This window comes from Tinamus guttatus, unplaced genomic scaffold (genome assembly GCF_059628265.1).
Source record: "Tinamus guttatus ecotype Peru unplaced genomic scaffold, ASM5962826v1 Tinamus_guttatus_pri_ptg000384l, whole genome shotgun sequence".
NCBI classification, from domain to species: domain Eukaryota; kingdom Metazoa; phylum Chordata; class Aves; order Tinamiformes; family Tinamidae; genus Tinamus; species Tinamus guttatus.
This window is the reverse complement of record NW_028288918.1, coordinates 2,885,846-2,902,279: the sequence shown is the minus strand read 5'-3', so window position 1 is coordinate 2,902,279 and position 16,434 is coordinate 2,885,846. Positions and strand designations below refer to the sequence as shown.

The following is a 16,434-nucleotide window of genomic DNA, read 5'->3' as shown; positions in this document are numbered from 1 at the left end:
TCTTTTCCACATATAGACCATGTGTGGGCTCTCCTCCTTAACTGTCATTTTTCCAGAATGGCTACCATCTTTCCCAAAGTGATCTTTTAAGGAATTTTATTTCCAGAGGAATAAATTTGAAATAATTCCAGAAAGAACATGTCACTATAAACATAGTATTCCTGTTATGCTCCATTCTGTTCTTGGTAATCCACTCATCATTTGCATTCGTTAGACCACAAATTTATAGAGCATATAGTTGCATGCCAAGTTCCTATTCTGAGCTGGCAGGTAACAGTTCAGATTTTTGCAAGAAAAAAAAATATCTATTTGTCTCAGTATTTTGTATTTATCAGTATTTGCTATTCCACCATTTACTTGTCCTACCAGTTCTATTTGTATTTTCTTATAGAGTGCCCTATAGTTAATCAACCTAAAGAACAGTGTCACTAAAGAACATGGCAAATTTTTGCATTCAGCAATCATTCTTCTTCTCAAATCTTTAATGCATTACTTAAGGCCAATCCTAATATAACCCTAATACTCACCCTTTTCATTTATACTCTCTTTTCTTACCTTTACTTTTCTTTACTCAGCCATTTTAGATCTACCATAACATTATGCTTTGTATCCCAATGGCTTTCATATGCATATTTAGGCCAATCAGTTCATTATTCATTGCCTTAATTAGAATCTAAGATGATGGTAACAGAATAGCTGAGTAACTTTCTTCCATAGAAACTGCAGAGTAACTCTCTCTTGGAGAAACAGTAGCTTGTGGACTATTAGAAAACAGGCTTGCTTTGTTCCTGGGTCATAGCAGCAGCTTTTTTTAGAAAGCACATGACAATATGAGACGGCTCTTTTTTCAATGTATGCAGATTCCTGGCAGCAAGCTGTTCATTTCAGTCTCACAGCCCTCCTGAGTGCCTGAGTTCCTCGCAGTCAGGGCAGGTAACTTGCTGCTTTCAACTCCCAGTCGCGTTCAGCAGCTCTGATCAACATCCATTCGCTTCATCTTCCCCAGCAGAAAAGACAACAGTCGTCATCTTCAGAATATTCTTTGCAAAGAATAATAAGGCAAAGGAATTTTATAGCACTTTAACATTTTCATGCGTCTTTTCTTCAATCCCAAATGACTGAAGATTTCCCACTTCCAGCGAACTACAGCTGTGTTATTTTTCCAGTTTGTATACCCATAACCTTGGGCAGGTTTTATCTCCGCTAGCCCCTCACGCCTCGCAGGCACGCCCGACGTGCTCCATGGCTTATCCAGCCCAGCCAGAAGCATGCAGACGACGCTAACCTACGGCACAGGCCTAAATATCCCCCCGGCCGCTGTGCCAAGTACCTGTCACGCCGGCCCCGTGTGACGGGCGGCCACCAGGCGCCGTCCACGCAGTGCCCAGCGGCGACTCAGCAGCACCAGATGGCCGGGAACGAGCCCCAGGAGAGCCCGTGGGAGACACTTGCTTCCACAGTAACTGCCAGCTGCAGCAAGCAAGCAGCAGGGAACTCAGAAGAGAGCAAACAGCCATTTTCTTGGGTGGGAGGACTCTGCCTCTAAAAGGTTCACGAGTTTGAAAGGGAGAGGAATGCACGAACATTTTTAGATTCCCAGCTTCTTTTGAATAATCTAGTAACAAATAACTAAAATGACCTGAAAAGCCTACTTTAAACTTTCCAGCCTATCTAGAGTTATGCCTCCCAGCTCCCTTAGAACTTGTTTTCTGCTTTGATCTGTCAAAAGACAGAGGAAGCAAACAGAGCAGATTAAGACCCATTTGTTCTCCCAGGTTCAGGAGGAAACAGAAATTCTTCCAATAAGCAGTAACTGAAGCCGATCTGTACCCTAGTACTTCAGACCTGACAATCTGGACATAAGTCCAACTAAGTAACATTTGCAAAAAGGTCTACTAAGGGCAGAGTATCAATGAGTTTAAGCATGACTACCTGTTTGGAAAAAATAACATATATATATTTACTTGGCATACAAATAGCACAAATACCTTGGCAAATATTTCTAATCTATGCCTTTGTATTAAAAAATAAGACTCTTATTCCCCAATGTACACAAAGGCCAGACTCAAAGTTGATTTTTGCCTTTAATGAGCTCATGATTCTTCATTATTTAATACTCTGTAAAAAGGCATTACAGATTTATATATTATTGCAATGACTTCTAAGGAACATGGTCAGCCATGAGGCTAAAATTACAATATCATATACATTATGTAGTCATCAATAGTTTACAATACAGCATGAAGAAAAGACTTTTAAAACAAACATTTGGGAAAAAAAAAAAAAAAACAAACGAACCACAGAACAGGGAATTGTGTTTTCCTTTTTGTAATATGGTTACTTATCTATTTTCCAAGAATAACATTTTCAAATGCTAGATCTTGAATGGTCATAGGTAGAAAGAGGCATGATGAAGGTGAAACAGTTTTGCCCAGAAATGCTATAATGAGCACACTGCACAGTTTTTGAGCAAATCCTAGTTTTGCCAAGCTTCAAAAGGCAAAAGCCTAAAATGGAAAAGCTTCCCAAGTGCCTAGCTAGTCCGTTCGCCCGGCTCCATGGGGCCCAGTGAGCCCGGTTGCTCGATGGCAGCGACCCACGGCAGCTGCTCCTCGCAGGCGGCAACGTCTTCACCAAGAGGCGACCCGGGTCCTTACGACGCAAGGCCTAGCAAAAAGCCTCCAATGAACCCGCTGGACACCACGATGTTCTGTTTGATGAATTCTGTCGACTGAGAAGAAAAAAATCATCTTTAAAAAAGCCTGAACCTACTGCATCCGACCGTAACATTCAATGCTTCTATCGCAATTGTTTGGAAACGGGAGTACCAAAATGACAGAGGTAAAAACCACTGTGTTGAAAAACATGTAAAGTTAGAAGTCTCAGGCAACTGCTGGGTCCAGTGGAGAGGAAACTGACTCTCAGACATCTTTAACAATACAGTTAACACAGGAATTGGTATAATAATTTTGTCAATGCTCTTCCTAAAAAAATTCTAATTAAAAAAATACTACATACTCCTTTGGCAAACAGAACAAAAAATGGAATAATTATCATCACTTCAATTTTAGTCACATAAAAAAATACAAAAAGTACTAGTTTTGGAAGAGGAGGGCACGGGAAAAATACACTTCGTTTCTGTATGAACCAGATTCCTCATAGAATCATAGAATGCTTAAGGTTGGAAGGGACCTCTAGAGGCCATCTAGTCCAACCCCCTGCACACGCAAGGTCACCTACAGCACAACCTAGTCTAGCAAGAAATGATTCTACATGACAACTTTTATCTGTATTTCGTTGTAATCACACAAGGTGCAACATTTGTTACCTCAAACATGGCCATCTCTACTGTAATATGGTGGACATTTTGTAAATCCTTTGCTTCCAACACTTTAGATTACACGATAGTACAAAAACAGAGGGAGGAAGGGGAAAAAAAAAAAAAAGGTAACTTAAAAAATTCATACTGCCCCATCCATTTCTGCTGGAAAATAGAGAAAGAAAAAAAAAAACAGTTTAAGCTATTTGGAGCACTAAAGAAGTCAGGAAACCATCTCTCTCAAATCTCTGCTTCAAATTCATATTGAAGGATGTATTTTGAAATATAACTTACTTCTCAACATCTTAACTGTAACTCCATATGGGTTAAATCAAAGATACTGCACTGTTAATTTCAAAACATTAATGAGTCTGCAGCATGTTTCAGCTGACTCTTCAGAGTAACAGAGAAAGAAACAGAAAGACTGTCTGGATGACAAGTTGCTAGAGGTATGTAATACGTAATATGCCTACATGAAAAGTATGTAAAAACAGGCCAAGCATTTGGCCATCCTTACTTTTTTTTAAATGATGAATGTGCTCAAATGACAGAGTGAAATGGCCTCAGTGACACCTGAATCAGTATCACAGACTTGCCCTTTTCAAGCTACTAGGGTTGACAGGTTCTGAAGACACACATTACGTTATCTAACTGTATAAAAAAGAGGTAAAAAAGTAAGTATAGGATTCTAGTTGCAGAGGGATTATAACTTCTTTCAAAAAGAGAGGTCAATCTTTTCTCATCATGTGCTTTTGTGATCAGCAACCAAACAGATCTGGTTTTCACCTCCATATGTTTTAACGACAACACTCAAACTTTTATTCTGTCATGAGTTTACCGGTTTTCGCTGGCCTGTTAAACCTAACTGGCAAAGCCAACTATAGTCTAAGCCATCAGCTCAAATCAGCTGTAAAATACAAAGTGAACAAAAGGGAGCACAAACTGATAAAACAGTCAATAGTATGAAGATTTCTATGCAGCTAATTTAAAGCCACACAGTATCATAGTAAATGCAACCAACTTTAGATTCTTTTTTTCTAAAAGGAAGAGCAGAAAGGTCAGGAAAATAATCAGCCAAAGGCAGAAAAAGAAAAAGTGCCAAAGATGTAAGCCAGTTTGGGAATTTCAGTACAGCAAACAGGCAGTGGGCGGTTTTTCAGAAAAATCTAGCTTCTATTAAAATATACGGCCAGCAGACTATTTTTGATGCTCTTCTGTTATAATCAGAATTATGGCTCCTAAGTTTTGCACCGCATGCTGCAACTAATTAGCACCTGCAGTGCACGGTTATAAACTGTTTTCTAATAGCTAAGGTTTATCAGCTTAGACTTACCTCTTCAATTAGAGTATTGATTTCAGGCGCTGCCTTATTTGCACGCTTTTTAAGCTGTTTTTTTGCTTTGTTTACATCTTTTTCAACTCTCTTCCAGTCAACTTGTACATATCCACTATGACTAGCAATCTAGAAAAATAGAGTGTTTAAAACAAATTAAGTTAACATTTAAAGAGTCAAAATGCAGTATCTTAGTGCTTACTAAATTTCTTAAAACATATATTAAAAATGGCACTATACTTCAAGCCCTAAAGTCTTCCACAGTAACAGCAATTACAGTTAGAATGAGCAGTGGCTAAGTTCAGCAGACTTAATAATCTCATCACTTCTCTACTTTGTATTTTATAGAAAATTTACGTAAAAATATTTACTCCTTAAGTATTTACTGTTACTCTACTTACAGAGGGTAGAAACAAAAGGGCCCATTAACAGGACAACAATGAAAAAAATATGTTTCATTTATCTTTTTTCAGTATCTCAGAATCCTAAGTTGGGACAGGACATTCCAGGCTCATCAGAACCTTTCATAGAAATCCTGAAAACTATTATTTTGTCCTTTGTCATTTAAATTGTCCAACAAATGTAGTGTTTCATACAACAGAATTCTCAGATGTTCTACAAAACAAAGCCAGTAAGTAGAAAAATAACATGACCTATTTAGAGCACAACGTCTGTAATACTAGCAAAATGGGTATGTTTTGGAGATTGCTGATACCCACCTAAACTCAAATTCTCAAATGCTTCAACACCAATGGGACTTTTAGCACGTTTAATCCATCATCCCAACATTTGCCTTATTTGCTTTCAGGATCAAACCCCAGTAAGACCAGTAAGATATGTTATTTGACTCATGTGGTCAGCCTCACCAGTTGCCTTAAGACAATCACAAAAGAAACACATGCTTTTACATATATATGTCTGTGTGTGTGTGTGTGTGTGTATAAAGATTGGGGCTTAAAAAAACACTCAAGGCAATCTACAGCAACTTCAGAGATTGGGTGAAAATCAGCAATTTATTAAAAGGAAAATATTGAAAAAAAAAATGAAGGAACACAAAAACTGTAGGGACAACCAGTAATTTTAACTGTTAATATAAATATATGTCACTAACTTTAAAGCTAAGTAATTTTTATACAAAAATAAAGGCAAATTCATATAATTTTGTAAGAACATTCTATGTAAATGGTGCAAATTGTAAGTAAAATTCATAGCTAATCCAGTTTTGTGGAACAGATATTTAGTATGCAGTTTAATAGATTTGACATTAAAGTAAATGTTTCATAGCAATGAATGTGAATTTTCATGTAGTTCTTTTTATTAAAAAAACTAAAATTAGCTGATTTGTTTTGTATCAATCATAAAAATTAAGTACCATAATACATATAAATTAGAATTCCATGATCCTTAAAGAAATTAAAAAATGAAACAAGTGTTATATTTGTCTGAATTTGAAAAAGAGTTCCTGAAAGACCAGATGTATGAGAAGTTACATGCCAGGTTCTATCTTTGCACATTTAAAAACAAATTTGATGGAATATAAAAACTGCACTGGATAAGTGCAAAATGAATTAATTAAATACTATGAAGATACTTTACTTGCCACTTCAGAGTATAAAAAATTTTTTGGTCTTTCCTGCCTAATGCAATCCCATTAGTCTATGCAGGCACTGGTGGTAGGTGGAAATAGCAAATTAAGGAGTTTCTGTGCAGCATGAAAGCATGAAAACAGTTTTAAAGTTGTCCTGGTTACATATCCAGGTGCTGAAGGACCTACTAGCAGATAAATGTTACATGTTGGAGTAATATATATTTTATGAATTTAGACTAGCACACAAATTTCAAAAAAGTCTGAATGCTGAACTGACTCACAAGAATGAAATCTATATAGAGACATTTATATGAACTTCAACATAATGCAAAAAAAGGCAAAACAAACCAGAAAAACAAATGTGTGTGCTGCCTGAAAACTGTAATAATAAAAAAATATATAACCAAACTTGAACAGAAACATTTCTCTTAAGTGTAATTTATCTGGAAATGTTTCAGTTGTCCATATACTGCAAAAATAAGGCAGAAGTTTTTAATTTAGCTGTTTATCCCTCCCAACAGTTACAACTTATAGTTGCAGCAAATCTCCAGTTTACACAACAAAAATCACACTACATTTCTCCGCAAATTTAATAGTCAAAATCCTAAGTTCTGCTTTTGAGTTTTTACATGCATATACAAAATAAGCAATAAAGGACAATGTTTGAGTATGAAATACATAATGAAGAAAAAAACCCTGTACTTCACTACAGTGACAGTCAGAACCAATGACATGTCAACCTTGGCTGCAGTCCCAGTAAATACATAACCTCGTATATAGGCCCAGGCACCATCCCACTGAAGTCAAATGTCAACCTGCATTTTTTACATTCCAATAAAACAGAACAAAACCTCTTGCTTAAACAGTAAATTGACATAAGCAAAAAAATCTTTAAAATTCATTAATATTTTTAAGCCTAACTCCTACAAGAACAGAGATAAACTGGAATAACATTCCATTATTCTTAAAAAGTCATAGAGATCACACTAATAAATTATTTTGGTTCTACGATCTCAGTGAACTGTTGAAAATAATTTTTTTAAAAACTGCAATTAAAAAATACATGAATGCAGAATTGCTGTAGAGAACAGTAAAAATACTTTTAGTAATCCAAGAAAACAGAGAACCAAAAGAGAAGATCTAAGTTTGGGATTGATACTAGAAAAGCATACAAATACATTTTTGTTATTAAAGAAAATGCAAAAAAGCGTACTCAGGAAGAAGGGACAAAAAAGTTTTAATTTCCACAAAAGCACATTTTTCCCCCACACTAGACCAGCCCAAACAACACTGAAGTTACACAAGAGCTCCCTGTGCTCAGCTGCTTAACCACTCACCAGAAGCAATGTATAAATTTCCAAGTATTTTCTGGTATTCATGTAAGCTGCGATCTCCACCTCTCTACACTAGTTGCCAAAGTAAGATCTCACAAATGCCTAACTTCAGTATACAAAGAAGGGACTAGAAATGATACTTTTTGCTGATGTATTTATTTTTAAGAGTTAAACTCCAGAGCCTCTATCCTCCACCACCATATTTGGCACAGCTCCACTGTAACCCGTGAAACTACTCCAGTTTACAGAAGAGGAGAACCAATATCTCCCCATATGAAATAAAAGCCTGCCAGAAGTGGGGCAGTTCTTTAAAACAGGGGCTTCCAACTATATTTTTTCTGGCTATTCCACTGAAGGTTCTCTTGAAGTCTGCACACATCTGCCAAGCGAGATATTCAACACAAACACAAAAAAGAAAACAACCCTCTTTTTTTCTTATTAACGTGTTCTCTCCCCACTTCACTGAGATGTCACACCATCAGCATGGCATGGTATCACAGGTGCCAGCAATCCCCTGTACAACAAAACCCAAGGATATCTGACTATTTATTTTATTTTTTGAATTATTTTTAAATTGGAAAATAATGAGTTGAACTGAATCTACCTATGGCACATTAAATGGTAAAATACACTAGTGAAAGCATAAACAGCTAACAAAAAATATATATTTTTATGATTAAATAACAGTTAACACAAAATGGAAAAGGCTGCAATTTGTCTGATGACCGAGGAAAAAAAGCAATGAAAGCACCACCAAAGATGCAGGAATTTAAAAACACAGAGAGAATTGGCCCTGCTTAGCAACAATTGTTTCAAAGTAATTCATTATGACAGGATGGACTTCACACCTCCCTGCCCTTCAGGAGGTCACTGGATTGTATGCTATAGACTGAAAGCATATAAGGATTTAGTTTAATATTTACTTTGAGAAATGAATTAGATTTTCTTTAGTATATTGCATGGGCATTGGTCTTATACCAGCATGTCAGAAAAATTATGTCCTTTCAAAAGAAGCATACTTAGTTAATTGACTTAAGCTATTGAAAACTTTCAGCCTATAAGATAGGATAACAAAATCTTGATTCAGAAAATCAATGAAAATTCCTTAATGAATTTTTTATATTCTTCATACTGAGACTATTTTTACTTTATCTGTATTAAGATTTATTTTTTTCTAGATATTTATGAGAATTTGAGAAAACTTTTTGCTCTTCGTACAAAGGTCTGACACTCCCAAATACATTGCTGCAGTATTTCTTGAAACAAAGTCACAGCACAATGAAGAAAAACGGGCTTTTGAAATTTCAGGTTTGCAACTGAATGAGCTTTATACATGAATCATGCCTTCTATAGTTCTATTTCTTGTTTTAGCAAGTAACTATGATATTAATACTGCAAAAAAGAATACAAATGAAATCTGCTACTTCAGAGAAATTAATAGATAAAAAGAAGGTTCTAGTTCTGCTGCTGAAATGGTTCTCTGCCCACTCGGGGGAAGCGTCAAATACGTATTCATAAGGAAATTAAAATCACAACGTATGATCTTTAAATGAAAAAATTAAAGACTACAGAATTGTAATTACACTGTACAATTTATGACTCAGCTTTAAAATGCAAAACATTTTGAATTAAAATGAAACACCAAGGCATTTACTTCATTCCCTTCCTGCAGAATCTGATCTTACTCAATTACAGATACAGACAACTCAATCAAAATATGCAACTCATTTTTCGTCTTACATAATACTCCTTTTCAGCTATATGGTAAATGAGATCAACTAGGAAAACAGATACTCAAAAACACATGGCAAATTATTTTACATAAAGGAAACCTCCCCAGACATCACAGCTCAACAAAGATACTGTATAAACTATGTGTTTAAAGCAGTTTTTCTTTACCCCTGTCTAAATATCTGTTTTAACTTCTCAGTGTCCTGTGCTCAAGGAACTCCTGGAAGATCTTTCAGGATCTATTATATATTATAGATCTATTATATTTATATACTGTAATATATTATATACTATTCTGCTCTGCTGATAAATCATAGGCCACTGCTCTGCACGCTCTTTGCTGATTTAATAGGTCACATTTAGATGAGAATTTTCATTAAAATATATTTTTAAGGCTATTAGCATGTTATACAGGAAGACAGATTTTGATCTTTATGTCTCCTAGATGAAAAGTATTTAAATACTAACACATGATGAGGACTTTCAGGACCCACTGGCTAGATATATGAAGATTTAAATCTTCATGATTCAGAAATATACATGTGCTTAAGAATTCCAGGGTAGTCAGTCGAACTGATTCATTTGCTGGCGTATTTACATTTGCATGATCATAAACAGTTTCAAATTCAATACCCTTCTTATATTATCCCTGTGTGCAGACAAAAGCCCAATAACTAGTGATTTCCAAGAGGTTTAAAGAGCTCATCAATACACAAAAGAGCAGTAGAAAGAAAACTACTACTCCAAAGCTTCATATCAAAATGATTCCTCTTTGTCTCTTTACATTAGTGCTGCTCTGAATAATTGAGAAAAAAATAGGCTTAATACTTGTTGAAAACATCTCAAGCCAAACTGTTCCAAAAACCAAATTGCAGTAGTTATGTTTAAAAAGGGTTCTGGAGGTCTTAAGAAATTTCTGCAGAGAAGATAATCATGAAAGAAGTATGAGTACATACAACTGTGTATTGGGATTCATTACACAGCAGCACACAGAGGTATTCCACAAAGTATCCCGATCAATGGTTGGCAGTAAGAGCCATTATCATCAAGTGAACAAGTAAAATTGGGACAGGTTTTTCAGAAACATCCAGGGCCACGTTAACAAGGATAGAAAAAATACACACATATATGTATGCGTGTATATGTGTATCTATATATCTCTATGTATCTTTAAAACCATTTCAAAAAAGGTATATTTTTTGAATGAACCTAAGAAGGCATCACTATTTCCTTTAGAACCTGAGGAAAAATGACAAGCCCACAGGTATACTGAAAATGTCAGTGAAGGAATTACAAACTACTTGGCAATCTATGGAAAGATATGTAAGATCTCCTGTACTTAAGCCTCTTAACTTAATCTAGTTTGAGAGCTTTGGGGAATGTGTATTCTCCCTAACCACCATATTTGATGAAAAATGTAAATGGTCACACTAGATGACACTATTGCCAGATTTTAGCCTTGAAATTCCATTGAATGGGTGAACGCAATGAAGGTACCAGTCAGCGTGGTTTCAAAATGAGCCCAAACCAAATCTTCCAAGCAACGCCCAAAGAAGCCTACTTCTCTTAAGGCACTGATAAAATTCTCAAACTATTTCTGATAAAAGCAGATTAAATTATTTGATCTTTCTAACTAGAGATTTACAAGCAGTGCCTCTATTCTGGCAATATCAAACCACATGTAGTATCTCAGTTTCTGCAAAGAAGTTTCTTTTGGCTTATTACAAACTACTGAAAGCACTTGAGTAGATTCTGATTTACCACTGATTTTTGGAAGCGTCTCTTTTGCACACCGTATTTCAGCTGAAATGGTAAGATTTTGCCTGACAAGATTGCGAAGATCAAGTACATAGGAAGCCTTCCTACTTTAGCTTTACTCATCAGCTGAATTTTTCCCTACTGTTTAAATAAGTAACATTTTCCAACTTATAAAGTGTGAAATGCTACATACTTGAAGCAGAAGAAAGCCACCACCTACTGCAGTTGCTGCAAGCTTTCCGACTTTCTGGAACAAAAATCCCGCACACCTTAGGAGAACAAAACAAACAAAAAACCCAGTCCAGTGAAGTTGTCTGCTGAACAATGCCACACATCAGAATCCCCCATGATAACTTACTACTAAGTTTTTGACTATTTTAATTAAGCGTTTCATTTCATATTTAGAATTTTTAATCATTAATACAAACAACATTTAATATATAAGCTCTAAAGCAAGATGACATGAATAAGAGTTAACAGTTCATGCTTATATGATGGTTCCATTAAAATAAGTTTGCAGGCTCCAGGCTTTGCATATACCTAAGAGCAATATGCTGTTACTAAATATACCAGCACCTTAATATAAGGCACACAATATAATAATATAAAAATGCCACTGTAATTGTAACTATTCCTAAGTGGAAGGTGAATGTCTTATACCATCATTTTTTGTAACTATATTACCCAAAATTTAATTATTTCAGGTAAAAAGACATTGCATCCCTAACGAAAGTAGGGGAAAAACCTCTGGGTGCAGACATTGCCTTGGTCTATTTTTAACAAAAGGCAATTATGAATTTATTTTCTTATCAGTAGCCTCCCAGCATTCCCACATCATGTACGGGATAGCACAGATATTGGTATTATAGCCTATGTGGGCAGGAAGAGACCTCAGAAATTCATCTGGCCCAGCCTCCTGTCCAAAACAGGGCCTACTGTCAGATCCAACTCTAAGTACATCAAGCGGCTCAGGGCACATAGGCAAGTATTGGGTATCCCCAGGGATGACAGTTCAGCAATTTCTCTGGACAATTGTTTTGGTGTCTGACCACACACACACAAACACACGCACAATGATTTTTTTTCTTCTTGCATAGGAACAGTGATATAAATAAAATACACACGCATAGTTATAGAAATACAGATTTTCCAAATGTTTCAATAAGCCACTTCTAGGGACGGCAGATTCCCATTCTTTATCCAGTAGACATTTCTGAGTTTATGTATATGCTTCCAACCTTCTAAAAGTAATTTTGAGTCTATGAAAACAAGTACAAATCAGACTGTAGGGTAATCTGCAGTCTCCAAAGTTGTGCTGAACCTGTACCTGGCAGTATCACTTTTGGTCTGTTTCACTTTCTAATTCTTGCATAATGGTATTTTAAATGGTGCACTACCATAATGTTTTGTTTTTTTCACTGAACTCACCATTTTAGAAAGAGTGGAATATACAAATACCAATTAAATACCTATGACTTGATACAACTTAAAAGACTGTAGCCATACTTCACTTAAGTGTAAGTAAGAGAAACAAAGTGTCTCTATAAACTGGTCTCTGAATTAAAAGTGTATGCTGCCACATATTTTTTCTTCATTTCTTTAAAAAATATAGAATGTCTGTAAAATACATTCCAGCCATACTATCATAGCTAGGTCTTCAAAACTATATTAATAAGGAAATATAATTTTTGCTTGCATGGAAAAATATATACAGTAAGTTTCCATTTATTCCTTGATTTTTTTTTTAATTATCCTGACAGCACAATAACTGGTAGGAATCTCTTTGATAATAAGCATGTTTTACCAATACTGCAAAAGACTTTAGAATGATAAATCAGCATGATTAGTTAAGAAACCGATCACACACAAATAGCTGTGTTCAATGAAAAGGGAAATACTATTAGAGAAGTAAAAGATGCACTTGTGTTTCAAATAGCCTTGAAAAGAGACCTTTAAACAACAGTGAAACATCTAGCTAACTATGAAAGTGATGTTTTCTCACCAGCCAGTCACTCCGCCCATTACAATCTGCGTAGCTACAGAATATTTTTCTGCAATTGGTCCTGAATTCCGGCCAAACACACGATTCCACCAGTGATGACGTCTGGCATATTCTGTTAAATCCAATACTTCATAAGAATCATCATCACTTTCATGATCTTAAAAAGAAGAAAAAAAAAGAAAAAAAAGAAAAAAAAAAAGGTCAGTTATGCAGTAAACCCACAGGCTACATTTAAAAAAAATAGCAATTAACAAAACATATTTGGTACTGGCTGTCCAATACAATGACTTAAATCGTATCATGTGGTCCAGCAGTTAACCAAACAAACATATTCAATTTCATGCCATGAGGAATTATAGTCATAACACTGAAAAGAGAAGACTGCAGGGAAGGTATAATCTATAAAATCCCTAAATGTTATGGAAAAGGTCCTATGTCTTCAAGTACAGCAATTAAGAGGTATCAAATGAAGCTAGTAGGTAGCCAGTTCAAAACAAAGTTTCCTCCTTTTTTCCCCACCCAGAGAAATCCTAGTTAATCTGAAGAAGTGCTTGCTGCAGGATACTGTACATATCAGTAACTGATACAGACTCCAAATAAAAAAAAAAAAAAAGAGAGAAATTAAAGGGAAAAAAATCAAAACCACCTGAAGCTACTTGACACAAAGGCAACAACTGTGGCTAGTGACTTTCTGAGCTGAAAAAAAAAAAAAAAAAAAAAAAACAGAAATGTTCTGAGGAAGTGTCACTACTTGCTTACCCTGTAATCTTTCTTAGCTCATCCTGCAGCTGATGGCTGTCAAGATAGGATGTTGCGCTTTGAAACTGTACGGTTGCTCTTGTGGTCTTAAGCAACGTGAAACAAGTCCAACTTAAGAGAAAGAACATGCATCTTTTTTACACAAACCAAAGCTTTGAAATATTATAAGGATTGGAGGTATAAAAAATTAATTGGGATTTTTTAAACTTCTTAAAAGTTGGGGTAAAAGGATATAGACTACAAGACATACATATGTAGGTGTGAACACTGCCATTTTATTACCATCTCAGCGTTCTTTGGTACTAAAATCTAAATTCCCCAAACAGCAACACCCATAATTCTGTGAAGCTGGTTTTGTTCCTTCTTTCCAACTTTGAGGTACCGGGGTGTTCACTTTCTGTAAGAACACAAAACTGTGATGTTTTCTGCTAGTTCTGCCCCTAAACTGCTGTAAGCGAACCCCAAACTCATACAAACACATTATATTGTGAGGGAAGCAGTAACGTCCAGGTATTTTCTGCGGAGATGTAGCATTCCCTTCTTTGCATGACCCTATTATGCTTACCCATCGCGCTGCTATACCTGTACTGACACAAAGACAGGGTCTCACAGGACCAATCTGCCTATACACCACATGTCTGTATGCTATACACAGGCACGTAGGCTGCTCTGCATTAAAGACGAGGACACGAGAGGGGCCGCGGCGGCCCCCGCAGGGAACACCGCACGTCCCGCAGCCTCCGGGCCCGAGGCGGCGCCCGGGCCCTCCCGCGGCCTTCCGCGGTCTCCCGCCCCTCCCCGCGCCTCCGCCGGCCCCGGCGCCCGCCCGAGCGGGCAGCGCCACCGCGGGCCCCGCGGGGCGGCGATGGCGGCGCCAGGGGCGGGGCCGCCCCCCCCGCAACGGCCACGCGGTGGGGAGGGTGGGGGGGGCGGGCGCGGGGGAGGGGCCACTGCCCCCTCTCCCCCCACAGGCCGGGATGGTGCCGGGGCTGTCCCCGCGGCCCGGGGAGGCGAGCGGCGGCCGCGCCTCCTCCCCCGACCGCCTGCCGGAGGGCAGGGGCGGCCCGGGAGCCCCGCGGGGCGCGCACTGACCTGAGGCGGTGCGGGGCCGCCGCGCCGCCATGTTTGATGGTGTCGAGAGCGCAGCCGGGCCCGGGGCCGCCAACGGCCGCGCCGCCCTACGCGCATGCGCGCGCCGCCCCTCCCCCGCCGCGGCGGGAGCGCGACGCGAGGCTGGGGGCGCCCCCCGAGCCGGCCGCGGGGCGGGTGACGTCATGGGCGCCCCGCAGCATTGTGGGCGTCGTAGTTCGGCGGCGGGGGCGGCCATTTGGGCAGGGGGGCGCCCTGGCTCGGGGGCAGCCCGTCCTGGGGAGGCGGGTGCCGTGGGGATGCGTTTCCCGGCTTGGTGTCGCTCGCCTCGCTCTGCTCCGCCTGCCTGTGTTTTTGTTATTGTTCTTAAGTCCCTCAGCATGGGGAAGGGGGTAGTGGTAATGGCAGCCGGGGGCTGTTGCGTTTCCCGGCTCTTGCGGCTGTTAGAGCCGGCGCGGTGAGAGCTCGGTACCTCCCGTTCTCTGTATTTGCTCTTTTAGCAACCCGAAAGCCACACAGGGCAAATCAAAACCCAACCTGCGTGAGACCTGACACAAGAGTTGGATTTCTGTGGTGCTGTCCCAGTTAGTTAATGGCTCGTTTTTCTTACATAATTATATTCTTATATAATGGGAGTAAATGAGACATATTCACCTTGGTGATATGTTTAGGCCTGCAGATAACCAGTCTGCATAAAGTCTCTGAGCAATTTTTTATTGTGGTTTAGAAGTAAAGTAACAGCAAAAGCCCTTATTTTTGCAGCTGGCCACATAGAGCCTTTATTATTTATTTATTTATTTATTTATTTATTTATTTTGTACACAACATAGGCTTTTCAAAATATTTGGAGACATTGTCACTGTTTCAAAATATTTAGAGAGAGTGGCTGTATTGTCGTTGGTGTTGAGTAGTCCATAAAAGAAAAAACAATAACCAGGGAAAGAAAACATGATGCAAATCCTCTTAAAGAAAAAACAAACATGGGACTTGAAACATTTTCAAAAATGAGTTTCAGTATCACTTGACCTCAGTTTACTTCACCCTTCAATGCAGAGCTGGAAACTACTGGTGTTGCTCTTTTGAGCTAAAAGACACAGCTTTTATTTTGTTTTTATTGTATGCAGTTCTGTGCGGTCTTTATCCTGATGGAGGTAGATGACATAGTGAGAATAGCTTCAGGAGCTTTGTGACAATATGAAAATCAAGAAAGCAAGAGAGTTCAAGCATTGCAAATAAAAAATAATGAAATTAAATTGGAAAGAGATTATTTGAAAATGATTATAATCTCTCATTTGGACTCTCATACTGCCAATAAATGAGGCTTTTTTTTTTTTTCAAAAGGGACAATTATAATGAAAAATATATTTTCCCCTGTCACGGAGCTTCTCTTATAGAGTGAGGCACATCTCTCAACATGAGAACAAAGCATTTACAATTCTAATTAACTCGTTGATTACACCAGCCTTAGCAGACAAGCTGCATTGTCTACATGTAGCTACTTATTAAGTCAGCCCCAAGATT

At 38.0% G+C, this 16,434-nt stretch overlaps 1 protein-coding gene across 1 annotated transcript; it reads right to left on the bottom strand.

Moving 5' to 3' along the window:
- Positions 1-2,399: 2,399 nt before the first annotated feature.
- On the bottom strand, positions 2,400-15,029 carry FUNDC1 (FUN14 domain containing 1). The gene is made up of 5 exons (XM_088530664.1): positions 14,917-15,029; positions 13,066-13,222; positions 11,257-11,332; positions 4,653-4,781; positions 2,400-2,731 (listed from the first exon to the last, which is right to left on the bottom strand). The coding sequence occupies exons 1-5, from the start codon at positions 14,945-14,947 to the stop codon at positions 2,654-2,656; spliced, it is 471 nt and encodes a 156-aa protein (XP_088386790.1). The 5' UTR covers positions 14,948-15,029; the 3' UTR covers positions 2,400-2,653.
- Between the last annotated feature and the right edge of the window lie 1,405 nt (positions 15,030-16,434).